The 25,699-nt window shown below is 34.2% G+C and overlaps 1 protein-coding gene and 1 non-coding gene across 3 annotated transcripts in view; one reads left to right on the top strand and one right to left on the bottom strand.

Annotated features, from left to right (window-relative positions):
* Window positions 1-999: 999 nt before the first annotated feature.
* Window positions 1,000-25,699, bottom strand: part of EEA1 (early endosome antigen 1) — a 134,171-nt gene continuing 109,471 nt past the window's right edge. For both annotated transcript variants that reach the window (XM_066368647.1, XM_066368646.1), the window contains exons 18-29: window positions 23,900-24,039; window positions 20,719-21,049; window positions 19,551-19,652; window positions 17,661-17,855; window positions 13,727-13,909; window positions 8,611-8,796; window positions 6,468-6,599; window positions 5,691-5,876; window positions 4,527-4,765; window positions 4,133-4,253; window positions 3,449-3,547; window positions 1,000-2,412 (exon numbers count right to left, since the gene is read on the bottom strand). In XM_066368647.1, coding sequence (XP_066224744.1) covers window positions 2,290-2,412; window positions 3,449-3,547; window positions 4,133-4,253; window positions 4,527-4,765; window positions 5,691-5,876; window positions 6,468-6,599; window positions 8,611-8,796; window positions 13,727-13,909; window positions 17,661-17,855; window positions 19,551-19,652; window positions 20,719-21,049; window positions 23,900-24,039 — 2,037 coding nt within the window. In that variant the 3' untranslated portion in view covers window positions 1,000-2,289. The remainder of the gene's footprint in view (window positions 2,413-3,448; window positions 3,548-4,132; window positions 4,254-4,526; window positions 4,766-5,690; window positions 5,877-6,467; window positions 6,600-8,610; window positions 8,797-13,726; window positions 13,910-17,660; window positions 17,856-19,550; window positions 19,653-20,718; window positions 21,050-23,899; window positions 24,040-25,699) is intronic.
* Window positions 6,827-6,902, top strand: TRNAI-GAU (transfer RNA isoleucine (anticodon GAU)). Its single transcript has one exon. It is a non-coding gene; the product is annotated as a tRNA-Ile (tRNA).

Below are 25,699 nucleotides of genomic sequence, written 5' to 3'. Positions count from 1 at the left end.
AAAACATTAGATTTCATTTCTAATATTATTATTACAATAGCCTATGATAAATTATTCAGGACCTATGAAATGAGATTAGCTAAATGAAAACTAGAAAATCACTCAGACTCTTACAGTTTTGCTGTCCCCATAATTTCGTGTGTGTGTGTGTGTGTGTGTGTGTGTGAATATGTGGGTAGGGGCGTGAGGGAAAGGCTTTCAGTACACCCAATTAGGAGATGAAGTGAACAAACATTCTAATCCAGAAGACTTCTTGTGTAGTTTTATTATCTTAGAAGAATAAACAGTGGTGCTGTGAATTTTTTCAACACATTATTAAGTACTTATATGTAAAAGATAAAGACTATCTGAAAGGATTTATAAGCATATGAAAATACATAATTTTAGCTCAATTTATAATATCCAAGTATTATTTTTAATAAAGAGCCATCGTATTTCTTCATTACATATGCTCAAGGTTATATGTTTATCCAAGTCCAGAGCTTCAATCAGGGTCCTTAATAGCTACTGACAACAGGGTTTATTTAAATAATTTTTAAATGATTAAATGAATATGTGGCAATCTCTTTGAGTTTATATATAGTGTAGGTATAGCATAACATGATAATTTCATTTCAGCATGGTAGCTAAAAGCAAGTGTATATTATAAACTATTTATTATAAATGAAAATATTAATTCCCATCCTTTCCTGCTATTACTACCAAATAACTGCACTGAACAAATATATGACTTTACTTCTCTAGAAAGAGCAATAAATCAATATTAATGACTTTGCTCTTCACACATTTTCTAATTTTCCAAATTAACAAGACTATGAGAATTTAAAATTCAATTCCATTGTTCAGCATACAAATAAGCTAATTTTTAATTATCCTTAATTAGCCACTCTGTTTCATTTCTGATTGCAACTTTGGGATTCCTAAATACATTTGTTTCTAGTGAAACACTATTCTCTAGCTATTACTTAAAGGTAATTTCAAAGCATTATTTTTGCAAAGTAGAAAGGATTTACCAGATAGTATGGAATCCAAACTCAGAACCATTTTAAACTTAAGTTCACAATTTAAAAAAATTCTTCCCTATTAGGTAAGAAGAAAATACAAAGTAGAATATTTAATGTCCCTTTACCATTTTGCATTTAAAAAAATTCTTCCCTACTAGGCAAGAAGAAAATACAAAGTAGCACATTCAATGTCCCCTTTACCATTTTGCATTTTGTTTTCACAGATAAGACTATAGCAACATCAGTTACTGGCTTTAAGAGGCAGAAATAAAATAATCACAGTAAAGCTAAGCTTTATGCTTGGGAAGGTTAGACCAAATAAGGGTAAAAAGCAGATTCACTGAAAAGTTAACTCATGCCTGAAAGATGCTAGAGAGACAAATGAGGGCTAGTCTGAAGGCGGCCTCAGAAGACCTCCCACAGATGGAAAACTGAGAATAGGACCATTATAGATAATTTCTGTGATTCATCTTCCAAATAAGAGTGTGGGTGGGAAGTTTTGTAGAATTCCGAATGGAAAGTAATTTAGAGTTTAAAAATGAGAATAAAAAAGAAAAAGAAAGATTAACCCTAATATTTAAAATACTACCCCAGGATAATCATAAAGTGAGCAAATTGATTTTACAGAGGTTTTCATAAAATCCACCAAAGAGAATCTATCAATATTATTAAAACAAAAACAATTTTGAATTCATGGTTAATACATATTTTAACATAAAATGAGTTTAGAATACTTGACCAGTAAATATAGAACATAACAATATAACTAAGTATGGAGATATATATATATATATCTAATAAAAACAGAATCAGAAAGTTTTATAGTTCTGGGCATGACTTCACAAAGAGAATATTTAACATATTTAATGTGTTATTGTGCAACATATATAATGTGATATTATACATGTACATTTCTGTACACTAAATTTGAGAGAAAGAAGTTATGAAAGTATACTTATATCATTTGTGAACAATGAAATTATACTTAAAAAAATACATTGCTATTTTCTGTCCAAAGTTTATTTACTTTTCACTGGCTAATTCTAAACTTGGCATGAAAGCTGTCCAGGGGTTCAATGGAAAAAAGTAATGAAAGATGAGCCCAAGCCTCACAAAAATAGAAGAGTTTTATTTGATATTGATAGCATTCCAAAATATATGAATTCTAATTTGGTTTAGTATTGCAACCACTGTCCAAATCAAATATTAGTCCAAGACCTCTATTCTGTACATTTATTAAAAGTCTAATGTTACTGTAATATGACTCTGAAGTTGCGATAACCCATTATCCCTGCAAGTCATTGAAACACGTATCACAGACACGAACAGGCTTCTTGGAAGAAGGAGTTAAGGCATTTTTGGCTGAACACTCAGCACAGAAGATATTTCCACAATGTCTGCAGTGATGCTGTAGATGACAAAAATGAAACAGTATCAAGCACAGAAACTACCTCAAAGCATTATAAGACTACTACTGCAAACTGCACTAGGAAGGTATTAACTTTTGAGTGATTGGTGTATTATTTAATAATTATGTCAATTTAATCCCTTAAATTGAATGCTTCCTATTTATCAGATAGTATGCTAAACATTTTTTTTTTCATTTTTCCGAAGCTGGAAACAGGGAGGCAGTCAGACAGACTCCCGCATGCGCCAGACCGGGATTCACCCGGCATGACCACCAGGGGGCGATGCTTTGCCCCTCTGGGGCGTCGCTCTGTTGCATCCAGAGCCATTCTAGCGCCTGAGGCAGAGGCCACAGAGCCATCCCCAGCGCCCGGGCCATCTTTGCTCCAATGGAGCCTTGGCTGCGGGAGGGGAAGAGAGAGAGAGGAAGGAGAGGGGGAGGGGTGGAGAAGCAGATGGGCGCTTCTCCTGTGTGCCCTGGCCGGGAATCGAACCCAGGACTCCTGCAAGCCAGGCTGATGCTCTAGCACTGAGCCAACCGGCCAGGGCCAGTATGCTAAACATTTTATATGGATTTTATCGTGAAATTCTCAAAAGAAACAGGAAGCTTTACAAAGTGTTAATAAAGCACCTCTATCAGGTGACTATTACTACTTGCCAAATGTTTCAGGCATTTCTTTAATAGGAATATAAACTTGAAACATCACATGATGGTATTACTTAGAATAAATTTTTTTCTCTGCTTTTTCTTCCTTTAAAAGAACTCAGTGATGACTAAAACATATGGGTTTAATATTGGTGCACTGATTCAGAAAATGATGATTCCAGAGAGTAACTCAGAAGGCAAAGACTACATTTAAAAATAAAAATAAAACACAAATGCTAACCAGAAACTCAAATGCATGAAATTTAACAATTCTGTGTAGTTGTAAATTAACCAAAAAACCTGAATTTTAATCTGTCAAAATTAATTTTGATAGTTAAAACATCAATTGTCACTGAGAATAAAACCCAGCAGTATGAACAAAACCACTCACCCGCCTCACTGTGACTGAGAAGCTTTTCCCACACGCCATACAGTTTTGCACTTCATTATCTTCGGCCCACTTTCTATTCAATGCTTGTGTATGTTTGATCTATTAAAAGCCAAGTTTAATACATTTTAATATTCAGTTTTTAGAAGAATGATGGATACTTTATAATTTGGTACCAGAGTTTAAAAAAAAAATTGACTATATGCACCATGGAATAAAATTTTAAAAATCAGAAATACTTTGATCAACTTGCATTGTCAAAAGTTGGAAGGAAGGAAGGAGGGAGGGAGGGAGGGAGAGAGGGAAAATCAAATTTTATTCTCTAACTTTTGGTGATTTCCCACCCATTCTAACCCTAGGAGCAATCCTTACTTGGGACTCAGCACATACTCAGATCACTTCTTCAGCACACAGCAACTCATTCATCTATTCCTTGGTGCTCTTGAATTTTCCCAGTACTGACCATTCATGAATGACATGGCTCTCTAACCACACCCAGGATCTCTCAGATCAGTTCTCTCTCTCATATTTAATTACCGTTAACACCCATAATACTGTCTCTTACACAGTAGCCTCTCAAAAGTATTTATTAAATATATGAGATTTTTTAAAGGTTGAAAATCTGCTTTTCACTAAGAGGTAAAAGCCAGACAAGACGCTGCCCCCCCCCCCCCCGCACTGACTCACTTGCAGGGACTGGTTCTCCCTGCCCAGCTCCTGCACCGCCGCCGTCGTGTTATCCAGCTTCCTCTGCACCTCTAGGACTTTGCTTTGAAGCTTTTCTATTTCAGCTTCTCCTTTAAGACATCTAGAATAGATTGAAGAAGGGTAATTAATTTTTAAGAACTCATTAAAAACTCCCTTCTAGAACAGATAATGAGTTACTTTAGTAACTTTAAATAGACTACATTAATTTTAATAATCTGATTGCTTTAAGAATAAGTTTTTCAATGGCTACTTAAATTCCTGCATAAAGTATGCATTTTTCTCAAGATTCCTCTTCTATTTTAAAAATGTGGACTAGGACAATCGTTTTATCACTTAGCATGAAAACACACTCATTTTACTAGACATCGATCACCTTTCTAGTAGTGCTCTCCTCTCATCTTGGTTATTCTGAACCGTTGCTTCTAGCACTGCGATTTCGCCCCGCAAGTCATCTGTCTGCTTCTCGAGCTCGCTGGCTCTCCGCTGGCTGGACTGCCACTCCTTCTTCACCGTGCCCAAGTTCTCACTGAGCGCTGTCATCTGCATCGTGAGCCTGGCTTCATTTTCTTCACGCTTCTTCAGTCCTACTTCTTTGTCTTTTATTTCAGAATGCTGAGAAAACAAAAAATAATGAGGAAAAACCAATTATAAAAGCAATGCAAAATAAATTTAAGTTAGCTATTGAATTTAAAACATTGGCAACATACATAATATTACTTCTTTGAGAAAGCAGGCAGGAGAATATATTTCCTTATACACTAATAAGGTTGATTCCACAAACACCTGTGTGATTTGAATTGGCTCTAAGGCTGTAATGCTGAAATGGTGGTCAGCAAGCCTCTGGCAAGACAAAGCTAGAGGGGTGCAATCCAGATTTTCCTTTTTCCCACCAGAGCAGGGGAAGAATGCAGAGCTAGGGACGGCCACGTGCCCTGCAGACGGAGCTGGCATTTTCTTATGTCTCAAATTCCACGTAAATCTTTGTCTCCATTAACCTGCCAAAACCCAGTACAAACCCTCCAAATCACTGTAATTTTGAAATTGCAATTCTTCAACTAAAACATTCAGTGGTCAAGTTACCTGAGGATATTTGGACTTAATTCAACAAAGGAAAGCCAGATGCTTCACATTTGGCATGCACAATTTAGGGAAGGAAAAGTAGACTTTGGTTGTTAGGATTTTAAATGGAGGTTTACATTCCCCTTTATCAACATGCACTTTGACTAAACAAATGCCTTGAACATGATTAGCATTCATGCTGTTTACCTTACTCTAGAGTTGTGAGGGTTTTGGCACTAGAAAAGTTTTCATTTTTGAATCATGTTTTATTGGATTTTCACCTATATAAACTGAAATATAATTACAAAATAAAATATTTCCAATCAGCCACTAAAACAAATTAGATATCCTTGCTTAAACAAAAATTACAATGTTAGGTGAACATTTGAAGAGTAACTTCGAGGTAGGAAAATCCTCTCTTACTGGATTGATTTACAAAGTCAATTCAAAACACACTTCCCACCATTAACCTACTGACCAGTTTAGCTTCCTTCTCAATAAATTCTTTCTTCAGCTCATCCTCTTCCTTTTTCACCTGCTCCTTCAGCATCTGCTGATTCCTCTTCTCCTGTTCGAGGGCTGCCTTCAGGGAATCCACTTTCCCTTGAAGCTCTAACTTCTGCTGAATCAAAAGCTGTTTGGCCTCTTTGAGATTTGTTACCTCCTATTTAAAAAGGCCAGAGACAAATCACCCTTTATAGTAAATATTTCTTCTCTAATGATATTCTTAAAGTTCAGTATTTCAAACAATTGTTTAAAAAGACACAAAATTATTTACTTCCTCCTCAACGGTCATTTAAATTTAAGTGATACTTTACATACATACATTTTGATAGAATTATGTAAAAAATCTCTACCCTCTATTTCCCTTTATTCACTTAGTGTTTATTGGTCACCATGTAGGCATCACATACTGTGTTAAGTTCCAAGGATTACACAAAGATAAACTATGTTAGGTTCCAAGGATTTATACAAAGATACACTGCTTTAAGGAAGTCATAGTCTGGAAGAACCTAATGATATAATATAGAGATAATTAATTAAAAGTATGCCGATAGACATAACAGGTATTATGAGAGCACTCAAGAGAGAATCTTTCTCTAAGAAAATGAATCACAGTTTCCAGAGCAAATTATAAACAATTAGTTTTTTAAGTAGCACACTCGCTTTGCTTATGACAGGAAAAATATTCAAGAGCTTATTAAAGGATTTTAGGAAAAAGACAGTTGAATAAGCATAATTCCTTAAAACATACCTTTACCCTTTCTTGCTTGTGGGTCTTGAGTTCTTCACTTAGTTTAGCAATTTCTTTTCCTTGTCTACATTTAATTTCTTCTATCTCTGCCAATTTAGCTTTTTCATTTACTAGTTCTTTTTCTTTCAATGACTATAAAAAATGATTTATTAAAAAATGTTTAAGTAAACACTTAACTGATGATAATGTAATCAAAATGACTGCTACTGTTTATGACACTGTCTCCGCCTCTTTCTACCTAAGTTAACATGAGAGCAATTAACTTACATTCTCTTGCCTCTGGGTCCTTATTTATATAATGTGAACAATAAGGTCATTATAAGGACTAGTTAGAGTTAATGTTAAAAAATGCATAGTGGGCCCTGGCCGGTTGGCTCAGTGGTAGAGCGTCAGCCTGATGTGCAGAAGTCCCGGGTTCGATTCCCGGCCAGGGCACACAGGAGAAGCGCCCATCTGCTTCTCCACCCCTCCCCCTCTCCTTCCTCTCTGTCTCTCTCTTCCCCTCCCTCAGCCAAGGCTCCATTGGAGCAAAGATGGCCCGGGTGCTGGGGATGGCTCTTTGGCCTCTGCCCCAGGCGCTAGAGTGGCTCTGGTCGCAGCGGAGCGACGCCCCAAAGGGGCAGAGCATCGCCCCCTGGTGGGCAGAGCGTCGCCCCCTGGTGGGTGTGCCAGGTGGATCCCGGTCGGGTGCATGAGGGAGTCTGTCTGACTGTCTATGCCCATTTCCAGCTTCAGAAAAATACAAAAAAATATATATATATATATATGCATAGTGACTGGCCAGTAAGAAAATTAAAACATTTAGCCAAACTATCATTCTTATTCTCCTTAATACTCTTATCATTATTGCCATTACTACCATTACCTTTATATAAGACACCTGAGTTAGCAGTATTAAATATTATCTAATTTAATCTATACTAGGTAGTTCTTTTTAATCCTCATTCTTTAGGTAAACAAATGTTCTGAAAAAAATAACGTATTCATAAAGTTAGAGGTAAAACAATATCATGGTCTCACTCATCCACAGCCCTTGCAATTAAAGGCCCATAAACAGCAATTCTCCCAGAATTTTCTAGACTTGAAGTACAAATCATGAATTCATTCCAGCTTTACCAGCCTCACGACTATAAAACATCCCCCAATTTTTTTAATTAAAGAGCATTTCAGGACTTGCACAATTTACACATACCAAGCACTTCAAGAATTATACACTTCAGAATAATATCCTATCAGCATATGGAAATATATAATTTCAATTATGAAAACAAGAAAAAAAATGTGCTCCCTAGAATCTGAATTTCTGTCTCATACAGAACTTTAATTTTTAAATGTATTGGTCAGATAATACAATGTTTTAAACTTTATAACAGAACCAAGGGCACACGATACAAAAGTGTATTTGGTGTTTTATTGAGTTGTACACTTGAAACCTGTATGGTGTTGTAAACCAATGTCATCCCAATAAATTCAATTAATAAAATAAAATAAATAAATACAACGATATATACACATACATCCCCTTTGAAAAAGCTGGTTCTTAATTTTAGGAGTTCTTAACAAGCTTATCAATTATTTCTAGACCTTTTATTGTCTCACTCAGATATCTAGAGGATGGCATGTTATACGAAAAATAGTTGAAGGGCTATAATAATATATATAACCAAGGGTCTCTGGTATGAAAAATAGATTCATTTTTAAAACTAAAAATAGCAAGTAATAAAAATGGATAGCAATGAAGGAGGCTATTAAGAGGTACCTCCTAGAATTTAAATTCCAATGACCAAAACTGTTTTATCAAAAATTACAAGTCCAGCTTGGCCTCTGTGGTGGCACAGTGGATAAAGCGTTGACCTAGAATGCTGAGGTTGCCAGTTCAAAACCCCAGGCTTGCCTGGTCAAGGCACACATGGGAAGTAACTATGAGATGATGCTTCCTGCTCTTCTCCCCCACTTTCTCTCTCTCTCACTTTTACCTCTCTCTAAAATCAAGAAATAAAATCTTTTTTTTAAAAATTAAAAGTCCAACTGAGAGAGCTCTTAAGAACAAAGGTGATGCCTGCACTGAGAGTAAGAGGCTGACTGGATGATCCCTGTGACCACGGTGCCTCAAGGGCTCTAGACTGCGCCAGGAATGAACTACCTTGTCCTTCTGCACATCCTGCAGGGCAGCACACTGCTCCTGTAATTGCTGGTCTTTCTTCGCTGCTTCTTGCTCCAAAGTAGCCTGAGCAGCCTTCAGTTCTCGAATTAATTTATTTTGGTTTCCAATTTGATTTCTGTTTGAAATCAAGTCCTCTTGTGCTAGAGAAAGCTTCTCTTCTACAGACTTAAAAATAAAACAATTTCCCCAATTATTATATGCCATTTCTTTTTGCAAATATCAACAGAAACATAAGTTCACATAGGCATAGAGGAAAGCAATAAACCATAAAAAGGTAGTTTGTTATGCCCTTCAGTAAGATCATATAAAGGAGAAAAAAATGCTATGTAATTAATTTTCTTGCCTATGAAAAACATTTATAACATAAGATACTTAATAAAGTTGAAGTACTTCCAACACCTCTAGAAATAATCTATAAATATTTATTGATATGAAGGAATATCAATTAAGCAGAGAATATATAAATGGCTAGAGAGAAGACATGGAAAGACATGAAAAAACTAAAAAGAGATATAGTTAAATGCTATATGTACATACAGGGCAAAAGTAGATATATTTGTAAGTAACAGAAACATAGAGTTTATTCTTATATTATTTATTATTGTATTATTTTCCATGCAAACTATAAATCTACATTTACCCCACTGTGTATGTTTTGTAGGATCTGTGACATCTGTTGACATGCTAAAACCTTTAATAAATAAAAAGTGTTTTCCTGTCTTGTTAAAACAAAACTGTATTTCACATCTGCCATCCTAATCAAGTGAACTGAAAGAGGTCAACCAGACATCAGGGGCTCTGTTTCTGATGAGGCCATCAAGCCCTCTGACATTCCACCTGTGTAGAAGTAGTGCTGTCTATTCACACAGTCCATAATTACTGTCTGCTCTAAGGTCTAAATATTTTGAGAAGCCAACATTGGTGGAAAGGGCAAGCTTTCTGACCTATGAGTTTCATTTGGGGGCAGATATGGTAACAGTTGAGTAACAGAAAAGGAAGGAATCTTGCCTCTCTCCACTGCTATTGCTAAGAACCAGCAGGAAAGGGAACTAATTCAAAGATGTTCTTCCGTCATCTAGAAGAACTTCGTCTTTCTTATTCTAGAGATGTAGTTTCCTTGAAAAAGAAGCAAAAGACATAATTCTGGTAGGATTTCTGCTGGTTAGACTTGGCTACATAAGCTCTCAATAAGAAACAGATAAAGGCCCTGGCCGGTTGGCTCAGAGGTAGAACGTTGGCCCGACGTGTGGAAGTCTCAGGTTCAATTCCTGGCAGGGCACACAGGGGAAGCGCCCATCTGCTTCTCCACCCTTATCCCTCTCCTTTCTCTTTATCTCTCTTTTCCTCTCCCGCAGCCAAGGCTCCATGGGAGCAAAAGTTGGCCCAGGCGCTGAGGATGGTCCCATGGTCTCTGCCTCAGGGGCTAGAATGGCTCCAGTTGAGCAGAGCAATGCCCCAGATGGGCAGAGCATCGCCCCTGGTGGGCATGTGCCAGGTAGATCTCAGTTGGGCACATGTGGGAGTCTGTCTGTCCGCCGCTCTGCCCCATCCCCGCTTCTCACTTCGGAAAAATACAAAAAAAATACCAAAAAAAAAGATAAAAATAAATAAATGAAGACCTTATTTAAGGGACCTTTTAAGCTTTCTGAAAGAAGTCCATTCCTTACAAATAACTCAGTTCAGAAGTCTTTCTGATGTAAATTATATTTCCATATTCAATGGCTTCCTGTAGAACACACACACACACACACACACAAAAAAAAAAAAAAAACAAAACAATAACAACTCTAAGGTTTCTTTCTCAGGAAAGACCTAAGGTCCCTTCATTAATCAAGTAGGTAACCATTAATTAAGTATACCACTAGGTAGACAGGAGGGTATAAGATGGTTCTGACTAAAGAAAATGACAATGTAGCCTGGGAAACAGAACCAGAATGTAATACAGAAGCTGACCAAATGCATAGAAAAATGATGAATGTGAGAGCTTTCTGTAGAATGTGTTTATAGAAGGCTCCACAGTGTATGTGGAAAATGACCTAAGTATCACAAGCAGAGAGAGTGATTTCAGACAAAAAATAAAATTTGATGATGCCTCTCGTCCATATAGTCTATAACAACTGTAATTAGGTGACAGAGGCTAAAGAAGACTAAGGCTTGCTACTCAGGGATTTGCCTACTCCAGTGGGAGTGGAAGGGTTAAAAATAACAGTACCCCCAATCTTTGACCACAAGAATTCCAAAATGCTCATAGAAGCCACACAAAAACCCAGTGAATAAATCTTCAAATTCAAGTCCAAAATCTGAACTACTCTTTTTCTGAAGATGTCAAGATTCATTGGTCTTTCCTTGCTTCTGAATATTCATCTATGTCATTCAGTGTTATATTGCCATACATTTAAAATATTCCTTTTGTTTCACTGCAGACCATGTTATTTTCATCTACTCAGTATCTCTTCCCTTTGGGAACTCCTCCCTCCCACTCAATGGTTTAGTGGGGGCTACCTGGAACCCATCCACTCCCATTGGAATAGGCAAATTCCAGAGTATTTCAACTACCAACCTTGACCCTGAATGAATCCCCCAATCATGTTATAGCTAAATGTACTGCAAAACACTGTATGCACTAAAAACACTGTAGCTAAAGAATTTCTGAAGTGTTCTGTGCTAGGTTGTTTTTTTTTTGTCCATTCAACAATTTTCCCTTTCTTTTTACAAAATAAAACTTTAAAAATGTTAGGTATTTTTTCTTGATGACTGATGAAAATGACATAGAAAAGAGTACTAGGTGAGAGGATTTATATTAATTCTAAACTTAACCTAGAATTTTCACTTCACTTAGGTTGTTAAATTTAAGTTAAATTCCACTTCTATCTTTCCTTAACAACAAAAAATAGCACACAACACAGCCAATTTGAAATATCCAGTCAACAAACTTAAGAATTTCATAAATAATCCAGCAGATGGGGCTAAAAGCATAGATCAAGCCAAACTGTCATCTTCCATTCTCCTGGTGCCTTGGTATATACCAGCAGAACCTCTGGTATATACCCTCAGTTCACAGATGGCAGCCTTGCCTTAGGTAGGTGTCAGGTTGTAAGAGTCCGAACCTATCCCTTTATTATACACAACAAGAATATAAAATATCACTCAAGCAAAAGAAAAATAATGGCTGATAACTATGTTTTATTCTGGTCTATATCATTTGAACTTCCTTAGGAATTTACTTCTTTTTAAAAAAATTAACTTCCTAAGTAGTTCAGATACTTCTCATTTTGGAAGCATTAATATAGAATTTATCAGTATTCTATTTTATAAAACAAATTTTAGTGAAATTATGATAAAAAAATAAAAAGCTATGAATCAGAAGAACTAGATCTAATCATGGTTCTGTTACTAGACTAGGCCTGTCACAAAGCACACTGGGCCTCAGTCTACGCAAAGAAGGTCTTAAACTACACAAGGAAGCTTTAGAATAGAGGAACTATCCATGGTCTGTTAACAGTAGCCTCTGCCCTATGTCTTTCACTTTTTGCTCATATTTACATTTGAATGTTTCTTTCATGTATAAAAATATTAGTACATGATGTAGCTTTCAGGCATAATGACAACAGTTGTACTAGTACTACTATGTGATGTTCTTGGGTAAAATACATTCATATGAAAAAAAAGGAGTGTGATTTCTGTAGGATTTCTATGCTCTGTCAAGTTTCATCTCTTCCATCAACTGAATACCCTTCAAGTTCATTCACCTTCTCCATCCTTACTATTACCAGCCTAAGCCACCATCATCGGCAACCAGACTCCTGCAAAGTCTCCTTTCTAGTCTCTACATTCAGCCATGGTCCCCCACAATCCATCCCTTATCCGGTAGCCAGTCATTGGCCAAAAACATAAATCTGAGTAATCTTTCTAGTGGTTCCCTACTGCCTAAAAATAAAGTTCAAATTCTTCTACAAACCTTCCTTGATTTTCAATAGTGTTGTAAAGAAAAAATAATAATTTGAAGCTACTTTAAGAGCATAGCAAATAAGACACTATCTATGTTTCAGAAGCTATTTTTTTCTTATAACAACTTTTTTAACTTAAATATATACAAATATGTTACATATGTATAATTCTATCTGTTAGTGCTATGAAAATTCTTTTACCCAATTTCCCATTTCTGTGTCAAATTACTAGTCACCACTGACTCCTTGCGCCTCTATGTGCTCAGCCCTCTGTTTCAACTTGTCTCTCTCATAATCTCTTCTGTTCCACCCCTTTTAACCTTAATTCTAGTTCTACTCAACTCACACCTTGATTATTGGAATATATGGAGGAAAAAAGGGAGATAGCCTCTTAACTAATCTCCCTAACACTAATTTACACCAGGTCCAATCCGAGCTGTCTATTAACCACTGCCAGGTTAAGTTGCCCTAAAGTACTGTTTTCTTCACTTCACTCCTCTGTTTAGACTCTTCATTTCCCCCCAAATATGAAGTACAATCATCTTTGCTAAACATCTATGATCCTTCACAATTTGATTCTGATATTTTTCTATTTAGTGAGAGGAGGGAAAGCGGAGACAGACTCTCGCATGTGCCCCCACCCTGGGGTCCACCCAGCAAGTCCACTAGGAGCAATGCTCTGCCCATCTGGGGTGTTGCTCTGGTGTTCAGCAATCAAGCTCTTCTTAGCACCTGAGGCAGAGGCCATGCAGCCATCCTCAGTGCTAGGGGTCAACTCACTCCAATCAAGCCATCGCTGCAGGAAGGGAAGAGACAGAGAGAGAGAGAGAGAGAGAGAGAGAGAGGGAGAGAAGCAAGAGGGGGAAGGAGTGGAGAAGCAGATGGGCGCTTCTCCTGTGTGCCCTGACTGGGAATCAAACCTGTTACATTCACACACCTGGCTGATGCTCTACCACTGAGCCAACCAGCCAGGAAAAAATAATTTCATTTTTAAAATGCATGTTACCCCCAAAATAATTTAATAGAAAACAAGCATAATATTCCACAAATATTAACATATCTTTGCCCATGTGGGTTGAAATCAATCATTTAATGAATATCTATAAACAACTTACTAAGTTTTTATGATATAATATAGCTTACTATACCTTAAGGTCTTGCCTTGTGGCAAGAAGTTCAGATTCCTTCCCATAGAAATCAGACTGAAGCTGTTTTAAATCTTCCTGACATTTTTCATAGGTGCTTTGTAACACTGATATTTTCTCCTTCTCTGCTGCAAGTTCCTGTGCTGCTTGCATTGACTGCTGCTGTAATTTATTCTCAAGTTCTGTCTGAAACATACAACAGTTATTTAAAACCGTATGCATACCAAAAACCAGTTACAAATATAAAAACCCATGCAACTAAGAAGTTTCCTAAGAACAAATTGAACTGCATTCATGCCCGGTAATTCTTCTACTTTAGTAATGAGTAACATATTTTGCTTGTTAGTTCATTTTGTTTGTTAGATTCCACATACAGGTATTTGTTTTTCTTTGATTGGCTTACTTCACTTAGCATAATGTCCAGGTCACCCTAATAACTAAAAAAACAACAAAAATGAGTAACATACTTACCTTATAGTAACAAAGTTAAAGAATTACAAATCCAGCAAGTCCCAATTTCAAAACCAAAAAAATGAAAAAGCAATTAAATAGAGAAAAAAGCATTTCACTGGGAAGTCCTAAGTATCAAGGTCTCAGGAGACGGAGGGTAACAACCACATTCTGATGGAAGATGCAGTGCTAGAGGCTGTAGAAGATGATATAGCTTAAAGTTAAACTAAAGGAAATTTCTACATGAAAGAAATTAAAAAGCCATTACTGTGTTGAAATTATTATTTTCTTTCTCCCTGAAATTAAAAAAATAATTTAGGAAATTCTACAGGTCATCTTTATTAACATGAAGGCAGAAAATGAAAATCTTCCAAAGGTCTAACTTCTCTAAATTCTAAACTTTTCTTTAGTCAAGAAGATTCAGAAGATTCAGAAGCTACGTACAAATTATTACATAATTAAAATACATGCATGCACAGTATGAAAATAAGCACTTGGCTACTGAGGTTTGCTAGCAACCATCTTGTTCCAAAATCCAAAAGTTATGTCTTTGTCCACATCTTACTTGGCCTCCCAGCAGTACTGGAAATAGCCAATGATGTCCCTCTGAGAAACATGCTTCAATCTGGTTTCCAGGCACCTTATATGTTAGGTTCTCCTACCTCACCAGTCAGGCCTTCTTAAAATCTTTTGCTAGCCTCTATTCTTCTATTGAACTCTCAGTATTATAAAGCCCAAAGGTTTCTGTCCCTGGCCCTCTTTTAGTCTATATACAGTCTCTCTCTAAAAGATCTCAACTGGACTCTAGGCTTCAAATATCATTTATTTACAACTGACTCCTGAATTTACATCTCTAACTTCAACCTCTCCACTCAAACCCTGGGCTCATTATGTCCAAGTACTTCCCTAGCATCTCCACTTGAATGACTGTTAGTTACCGTATCTGTCTCAAGCAGAACTCTTGATTAATGACAGCAACACTGCTCATCAAAAAGCTACTACTCCCCCCAATAAACATGGTCATTTATCCAAGTGCAAAACTCACAAACCTAGAGTTATTCTTGATTCCTCTTTCCATAACCTCATACCATTTAATCTATCAGTGAGTCCTGATGACCCAACTTCTAAAACATATTCCCAAACCATCCACTTCTAACACTTGAGTTCAGGCCACCATCATGTACTGTTTTTCAATACCTTCCGTCCTTGCTTCTTATCTCCCTGTAGTCAGACTGTACCATTCTCTGCTCAAAATTCTACAGTCTAATTGTCCTTAGAATAAAATCCATCCTTCTCTGTTATAATCTACAAATTGGCATGTATATGTTTTGGTCCCTGTCTACTTCTCTGAGCTCATCTTATATTACTCTTCTTCTCTCCCACTTAACCTACATCGGTTTTCTCTTTTTAGAAAATACCATGCTTGTTATAGCTTTAAGGTCTTTACACTAGTTGTCTCCCCTGACCTCTGCATAGATATCTCTTGTATTCACGTATCAGATCAAACCTCTTCAGAGAGGCTTCTCTGATCACCCAACTTTTAGTAGGACTCTGTCCCATCACCATCTTTCACAGTACCCTATTTAGTTTCTTCCAAGAAAGTGTAAGCTCTATGAGAACAGGTTCCTTGTCTGTTCCTGGCTATATCTCCAACACCCAGAATTGTGCCATGGCACAAAATAGGTGCTTAGTAATATTTCTTGAATAAATGAATGACAAATAGATTTGAGGTGGAAAAGCCTGAAACATCTTTTAAGAGGCTATTTTAATAGCCCAGATAAGAGAAAAAGATAGCCTGGATTGAAACAGGGCAGTAGGAAATGAGGAGAGGGGATGGATGGAGATTGAGGAGGCATCCTAGCAGAAGGTGTGCTAACTTCCAATGGAGAAAAATGGGGTTGGTCTCCCCACACACTCTCTGGTAACACCCCATGTCATCTCCCTTTCATTTCCTGTAATTTAGATTTTTTTATGATGAGTTTATGGACATCTTTTTTTTATGTTGAAGACTGTACTGTATTTATACATTTCCTTTTGTGTTCTTTCTTTTTCATAACCTTTTTGGCTCTCTACTAAGCCCTCTGCGAAGTCTCAACAATGGCCATAAGCTCTTCAGGCTTGTATTTGGGACTTCCTTATCTTTATTCTGACAGACTGATTCATTCGTTCATTTTAAAAAAAATTAGTGATCACCTTTGTGAAAAGACACAGCCCTCTGACTTTGAGGAACTCAAATCTAGTTGTCCAAATCTAGTTTCTGCTCTAGTAGTGGAAAGGTTAAATTTAAAAAAGCAAAAAAAAAAAAAAAATGGAGTAAGGCAACAGTTTGAACACTGTTTTAATAGCATTAAACCCAAACTCCCAAAGGAGAATATAGAAGGGTCAGTCCTTGATAATTTATCTTTCACAAACTGATGTTTTTCTCTAAAACAAGTCTGATCACATTTCTCCCTTATTAAAAACCTTTCGTCCTCCAATATTGAAAATTAAAAGTGGATACAACTGTACAACTTCTACTATGATCGGTCTTCTAATTTTATCGCCTTATCTCCATTCACTTCTCCATTTACCATGCACTCCAATAACTAATGCTCTAAATAACATTTTTAAAGTTTTGCAAACTTTGCTAATATTTTTCCAGTCTTTGAAATGCCTGACGTCCATCTTTTATTAATCTTGCAAAACTAAACTCATCTTCAAAGGCCCAGTTCAAATGCTAGCTCTATTAGAAAGGCAGTCAAAATTTTGACTAAATTTCCATTTTTCTTATATTTCTATTTAAATTCTTGTTTAATTCTTCTCTATTGATTGCAGTTTTTTTTCTTTACATACCTGCTTCCTCATTAGATTATAAGCTACTTCAAAGTGGGGGACCATATATTATCTGTATTCCCACATAAGGCTTCGAATAAAGTGGGTACAGAAACTGTTGACTTACAGCCTACTTGCTGGATACTTATCAACGATTCCTAAACAATCATATATATATTTATATATATATATACATATGAGTATATATAAATGTACATATATGTGTGATTATGTAATAATTATATGTAAATAAAAAATATGATTAGACATAAATATGTACATATAAAATATAAATGTGTGTATATTTTATATATGTGTGTGTACACATACCCGATATGCATCTACATGCATTGAAACATTATCCTTGGTTTTCCTATTCATTGTGGACCAGTGATAACTTTGTCACAGACCACCACTGCATGATACTAGTCTGCTATACTTCCATGTACACCCAACAACTATTTTGCTCCCATCTTGCACTGGGAACAGTACTAGATGTTTTAAATACATTATCTCAATCACTACAACAATTCTATAATCACGTTTTATTTAGCTCAGAAAGATGAATCATGTCCCAATAAACATAAAAGTAAATTTTCTTTGTTGCAACTCATCTGTGTTATCATATTATCATAATTATAGTTTTTATTCTCATAAAATGTAAACAAATCACTACCTTCTGTGAAACAGCAGTTTTAACTTCTACTTGGAGTGCTTCAATTTGCTTTGTCTTCTGCTCAGTGAATTGCTTTAGCTCATTTATGTTCCCCAGAAGTTGCTGTTCTTCTTTTTCCTTTTGTTTTAAATTATTCTGGGCCTGTATGACTTGTCCTTGCACTGAACTGAGTTCCACCTTCAACTGATTAGAAGTCTAAAAGAAAATAAAATCTGTTGAGTCCTCATTTGTTCATCAAACACACACTTACTCAGTATCTACTCAGCCAACCACCAGAAACTACTGAGTCTGCGCCACAGGTAGTCAGCAGTAAGCCAAAACTAAATCCCTGCCTCTGTGGAGCTTTCACACCAACGCTAATGACTTAAATGACACAACTGCTTAATCTTCAACTTTGTTTAATCTTAATATTCCCTTTAAATTTATGATTATGTATTTGGATAGAGCTTGTAAATGAACTAGAGTAGTATTCTTTTGTGTCATAGAAAATAAGAATATCAACATCAATTTATTACTATAATGTCTGTCTTTCTAAAATATTCTCAAAATGCTAACTGAGCCTGCTGCCCATGGTTAATCATAAAGAATAACTCCATATTAACTATGATAAAAACTAAAACCATTTTTGGCAAACATGTTTAGTTCCTGTCTGAGGACACTAAACTACACCATACAATAGTTTCCTCATTTAGACAAATGGGACATATTTTGCTACTACCTTGTTTTTACAATAACTAGCATATATTTCTGTTCAAAATTATATATGTCATACTGAGGTTTCTCTGTGGTCAAAGTGAACTACCACTGTCTCATACTCTTCCAGCCAAAGTCATGTTTTAATGTTTCATGTATTTTTTATTAACAACATAATTTGAGTATTTGACTGTGTTCAAAGTTACCTTTAAAAAAAGTTTCAGTACTACCTGCTGATGCTTCACCAATTTCTGACAAAAACGGAAATATTTTTGTGTAAAATAGGAATCAGGTAATGTAATAATAATGATGATTATGCAATGATTAGATATAATGAAATAATAGCTAACACTGATCATTTATTTTGTTATAGTCAGTGTTCTGAGCACTTTAAAATATATTAACCCATTTATTTCTCACAATAATCCTGACACAGATTCTATTATTAGCCCCACTGCACTGCTGAGGAAACTGGAGTACAAAGAGATTAAGTAATCTGCCTAAAACAAGGCAAGACAGCATCACTAATACATGAACAGTCAGTAAATATTCGTGAATGATCCGGATTCAGAGCTTGGGCTCTAAACCACCATAATTTCATATTAAACACTTGTCAGGAGTAGGTTTTGCTGCTTTATCAAGTCAGATAGATCTCTAGAAAGCTACATGCCTGAACTCTAGTTGCTAGGAACATATCTTCAGAGAATAACAACTATTTATTAAAACCATTTATATACTTATTTATGTGCTTGTTTTTGACAGAGCAACAGAAGCATTAATTAAGGAAAAAAATTCTCTTGATTGTTATTCAACCATTATTAAATATACCATTAATATAAATGTCCATGAAATAAAGATCCCTTGAAGAGACATTTCTATGGAAAACCTATCAAGATTTTTTTCCAACCATAGTAATATTCCCTAATTTAGATGACCTAATTTAACTCAATAATTAATTGACCCAATTTTACATTTTTATAAAATTATAATCCCCAATTTGGGGCCATTTATTATAAACTAGCTTAAATCTCTTTAGTAATAGGTAGAACATAAATTATAGTTTTAAACTCTGTATATATGATTCATTGTATTTCAAAGAAATAAACCTGCCTTTGACTTAAGCATCAGTGTGAAAATATTTTTAAAATATAAATACCTTTTATGCCTTATATATTTTGTTATTTAAAAAAATCTTACCTCTTTCTCTTTTTCAAGTGACTTTTTCAGTTCACTCTGTTCCTTAAGTGTGTTTTCCATCTGTACTTGAAATTGATGCTTCAATTCTTTGCAAGTTTTTTCCTAAAAAAAATAATAACTACTTTATGCATAAAATATTTGTAGAAAGTTTAAGAACTTTGGTTTATAAGCTTAGTAAGATCCACACAAGGAAATAAATTAGAATCATTGGTGGTTTAAGATAGTACAGAATCTTCCATTTCAATTATAAAAACAAGCAAATATTATAGCAGCAAAAGGAGGAAACAGGAAAAGGCTAGAGTTTCTATCATCAGCCAACAGTCACAATAAATATTTTAGGTAATATTTAGACAATATTTTAGTACATTTTTATATCACAAATTAATTATAATTAACTTGTCATGCAATTTTAAAACTAGACTAATAGGCTTCAAAAAATGAAAACAAAAAAATTTTAACAGAAAGCATGAAAACAATAAAAAATAATCACAACTTAAGATGGAAGATATACAGCTAAAATATGTTTTTACCAAAGAGAAAGGAACATAAAGGTAACACACTAATATCCTATGTTTCTAATACTACTAAACACTTTAACTGCTCTTCAAATGGATTTTACTTGCACTCTTATTACTCTGTGTTAAAATATTTCTGAGAATACATTCCCCTTTAAGCACTTCCTGAAACTGTGAGACTTTTTTTCTCTGTAGTTAATATAGGTTTTATTGTATCTCTAAGACATGGTATTATCTAGAGTTTTAGAATATTCAATAAATATTAGAAAGTTTATAACACTAGAATTAAAAGAATCATCAAGATCTTTCTAGTCGTTTTTACTTTTTCAGACATGTAACATTTCAACTATCAACCTATATTCCGTGTGTAAATGTCCCTGAGAATAAACCTGAAGTGGTCTCTCCCAAATCTTGCATCATACTAGCAAAAGCATAAAATTGTTTATTCAACTGAAAATTCCCTGGGTCTCTGGAAAATTACACTCACATGCCAGTATCTTCTCAGGTTAGGCAATCCCCAGTTCCTTTCCTCATAAGAACTAGTTCAATCATTTCAGTGTAGGATATAAAGTCAACAGTGAATTAAGCAGAAAAATCAGTACATTTTAATTAAATATCACTTCTACCTAAGAAAGTAAATGTAAACAACTAACCAAATCTAATATAGCAGCCTTCCCTTTCTGATTTTCCTTTTCAAATTCACTTTTGGAGTTCTTCAAGGAATCAAACACTTTTGATAATTTCTCTTTTGCTTCAGAAAGCTCTGCCATTAGAGTTTCTTTCTCCGTCTTTACTTTTTGTAGTTCTGTTACTGCTGTTTGAATTTTGTTATTTAATTCCTTGTGCTGCGTCTTTGCATCTTCATTTAAATTTTCAATCTCTTTTTTAAGAACTATTTTTTCTTCCTCTTGCTTGGTAAACATTTGCTTAATATTTTCAAGGGCTTCAGATTTTTTCTGTAGGTCCAACTTTGTACTGGATACTCTAAATAGTCAAGAAACAATTAAAAAAATAATGCATAACTTACTGTCCCTAACTGACCATTCAAAATAAATAATTGAGTTTTAAAGCTTTCTTGTGTAGTTAAGAAATAAAAAAAAAACAACACAATTTAATGTCAAAAACCACACAACCAAAAAGTGCCTTAAAACATACAATGTGACAATTTAACAGATGGTGATTTTCCCCGAGTCAGTAAATTTGTGATAAAGCCAAGACCATCTACGCCTCCTGACTTAATTCAGTCTTATCTACTGCAATGGATCCCCAAAGAAAACTGCATGTAACAGTCTACAATACACTGGAAAAGTTTTTCCATGTATCCCAAAGAACTATTTGTGTTATCCCCCAAGCACCCAGAGCACTTTGCCTCTTTCCTTGAAAACATATAATACATAATGTATTTGATAAGTCTTAAACTTCAAAACACTTAAGGTTAACCCAGAAAAAAAATATTATAAAAAAAAATAAATGAGGCCCTGGCCATTTGGCTCAGTGGACAGAGCATCTTCCCAGCGTGCAGGCCTCCCAGGTTCAATCCCCAGTCAAGGCACACATGAGAAGCAACCATGTGCTTCTCTCTCTATTTCCCTCTCACAGCCAGTGGCTCAACTGGTTTGAGCATCAGCTCTGGGCGCTGAGGATAGCTCAGTTGATTCGAGAATCATCCCAAGACAGGGTTGCCAGATGGATCCCAGTCTGGGTACATGCAGGAGTCTGTTTCACTATCTCCCCTCCTCTCACTTAAAAAAAAAAAGAAAAGGAAAAAAATATTTCATTTCAAACAAAGAGGAAAGACAAAAGACTTACTTTAATCCTAGCACTTAGCTGTTTACATAAGAGATTTGCTATCATTTGTCCCTTAACATAAGTTATCTGCCCCTGAATGAATACAATACAATAATGAGAAATTGTAGATACAGCTTTAAGAAAATTAAACTAAAAACTGTTATTGTTTTCATAAAGGAAATGAAATTATATATATTAATGCACTAAAAACCATATCATAATTATCAACTATTTTATTAACATAAAAATAAAACCAGATGCAAAGTAGTATTTCTTAAATGCATACTATTTCCAATGCACTTTAAAATCATTATAAATTCAATATGTTAAAGAGAGGCTGTTAAAAGATGTAAATATTTGAAATTTGGTATTAATACAATACCAGAACACTGAACTCTTCCAAATTTCGTCCCAGAAACTTACTTTTACTTTCTAAAAAATAAAGTTAAGTACACTCATAGGATATTGTACCTCACTGATTTTTAAATGTCTAAATAAAGAAACTATAAAATTAGAAATTGACATTTTATTTACTAAGCTAAAGTTTTCCATATATAATTATTATAAAATCATAAGATTATGTTAAAAAATGTAAACAGAAATAAAAGCTGGCATAGTCACTGTAAACTGTTTATTAAGAAAAGAGTCCCTGAAGGAATAAATAAATCTACAATCATAGGTGAAAATTTTAACACCCTTTTCTCAGAAACTGAGACTAACTAGAGAAAAAAACTGGCAAGACCATAAGATTAGAACAAACATTATCAACCACCTTGACCTAAAACTTATTAAACTGTTGTTATTTACAGATAACATGACTGTCTATGTACAAGATCCATATTTTAAAAACAACAAAATGTTGCTCAGAGAAATTAAAGAAGACCTAAATAGATAAAGAGATATGCCATGTTTGTGGATTACAAAACTCAATAAAGTTAAAATGTTAATTCTTCCAAAACTAACCTACAGGTTCACAATTCTAATCAAAATCTAATAATTTTACTTTTATAAATGAACAACTTACTATTAAAATTTATACAGAAGAGCAATAAATTTAGAAGAGTCAAGACAATCTTGAAAAAAAATTAGGTTGGAAGACTGATACAACCTGATATTTATGGTAGATTTGATCTACCACAAAGCTTCAAAAATGAACATAGGATGGTACTGGTGTCAGGATACCATATAGACTACAGACCCATGGAACAAAATACAGTCCATAAATATACCTACATATATTTGGTAAATCACTTTTGAGAAAGGCACCAAGGCCACTCAATGGGAGAGAAAATTTTTTATCAACAAATGTTACTATAACAACTTAATGCTTAGAGGAAAAGGTGATTCTGAATGCCTACCCCAGACTTCACACAAAATAAGTTCAAGGTAAATCCTAGATGTATGTGTAAAAACTAAAACTATAATAAACTTCTAAAAGAAAACAAAAGATAATTCTTCATAAATGCAGAGGACAGGCAAATATTTCTAAGAAAGGATACAAAACTCTAAACATAAAAGAAAAAATAGATTAAACTTAAAACTTCTATTCATTAAAAGACATCAAAAAATGTAAAGCAAAGCTGCTAGAAAAAAGGCTTAAACATTTGTTCATAAATATAGATTTTGCCAAAATGCATTATAAAGCTAAAATATAAAATAGATCATTTCTTAAAAGAAAATATTCCCTGTTTCGTACAATGACTCAAAGCAGAAGCCTGACTGCTTTTGGGTGATTATATCTAAACACACCTCTATTTATTAACTTACATTAATTTTTGCTAATGGGTTAAACAAATTAAAACAATCTTTAACCCAGAGAAACAAGAACTGTATACTAGACAAAAATTTTTCAGTCCTTTCTAGTGAAAACAAATTTAACCATACGATTGATGGCTTTACTTTTTCCATTCACATTAATACTACTGTAAATAGAATCAACACAAACAAGTACTAAATCTTTAAGCACTGTGGTAGCAAAATTAAAATTTTTAAAAATTTTAGTACTTAGTTTATTATAATCTTCCCCCTTAAGTAAATTAAGCTTACACTTCTTTCTCCATTTCTAGTTGTTTAGTCAATTCTGTAGCTCTAAGCTCTAAATCTGTGTTCAGCTGTCTTTGCTCTTGTAGATCCTGCAAAGTTTGCTCCTTGCTTGCTTTTATTTCAAGAGAATCAGCTTCTAGTTTCTATAAAAAAAAATATAATACAGGAACCATTTTAATGTCAAAAATTGTTTTAAATATTAAAACATATTTGTTTTATACTCAAATTGGTGTTGACATAACACACAAAAACAGCCATAAAATACTTGTTATAATAAAAAATATGTTCTTAAGCCATTACTGAGAAAAAGAGCCATTTATCTGGACATCTTTCAGAGGAGTTAGCATCTGGCTTTACACACGATGGTCACTAAGTTTTTACTTTTTAAAATTATCTGAATAAGAGAATAAATTTAAAATAGTTACCTTTATAATGAGTAAAAATTATTAATTCAAGTAGAAAAAATAAGTAAAAGGTTCATATACAGGCCCACTTAAAATATATATATTATTCTCTGTATTCACAGTTAACAACACCGATATAATTATAGACATTCAAAACTAAAGTGAAGTTGGCATGTCATCCTTCTCATTAACACCTACTGACCCTAAATAAAGAGCCAAACTCCTGATTGTTTCTTTACTCGCTTGTCTAAAGATTGTTCTTCACAGTGCAGTTTCTGATTCATACACATACATATAACTGTATATTTTTACAAATTTACAAAATCAAACTGTGAAGTGTATAGGTTAACTATCTATAAGCAATTCATTTTCTTGTATAGTTGTAATAATTTTGCACTCTATTTTATAAGCTAATCAAGGTAGCTGTGGCTCTTACTGGACATTTTCTTTTTGGCTATTTGATGTAATTAGAATTCTATAATAATAAATATATTGATATAAAACTTATGGACTACTTTATAAAATAATAATTATAAAATGTTAGGGACCTGACAAGTACAATAGACACCACTGATTCTAAAAATCTATTTTTAAAAGATACTCAAATAGAATTCTCATTAGTTGCTTTTCAGTAAAATATAATTTAGAGATTTTTCTGTTCTTTTCAACAATTACATAAATTTATCATTACTATTTCCACTGGCCATAAAAAAAAACAAAAACGAAAAGGAAACCATAAACAGAATTGTAAATGTAATTTATTTTCCATATTACATTGGTATGGATGCACATATATACATATACACATCACATAACTGTATAATCATACAGAAGTGCTTCATCTGATTGCAAAGGTATTATATATATACCTATATCTATATCTATCGATATATATATATATATAAAGAAGTTTTTGTTTACATGTTAGTTCCAATTTAAAGAACAAAGGACTGATATGCTCTCTTAATTCAATCTCTTTGGTAAATCAACACTTTCCCTTGGAGTTGTATTAAAGTAAGAAGTAGGGTACCATAGAGTAAATATATTATTAAATTAGAAACAAAATCCCAAGAATATACATATAAAGTTTAAAAAAGGAAGAAGTCTACTTTTATCTTCAATATTATGCTGGAATAAGAAAATGAAAATGATAGAACAAAAGAGATTTACAACAATAAAAAATGTTAAGTTCCTTGTAATTGTAGTTATACACTACTGTGAAACCACTATATATATATATACATTAACTGTCATTTGTAAAAGCCACCCATTAGTGAATAAATTAAAAGTAAAGGTGGAATTACAAATTAATACATAAAAAATTATAATTTTTTAAAAGTTTGTATCACAACTTCCCCTTTGTTTACAAACATTAAATCTTTGATTCCATCCAGGTCAT

This window comes from Saccopteryx leptura, chromosome 2 (assembly GCF_036850995.1).
Source record: "Saccopteryx leptura isolate mSacLep1 chromosome 2, mSacLep1_pri_phased_curated, whole genome shotgun sequence".
In the NCBI taxonomy this organism is placed as follows: domain Eukaryota; kingdom Metazoa; phylum Chordata; class Mammalia; order Chiroptera; family Emballonuridae; genus Saccopteryx; species Saccopteryx leptura.
Note: the sequence above shows the minus strand (reverse complement) of the source record. Positions and strands in the feature narration are given on the sequence as shown.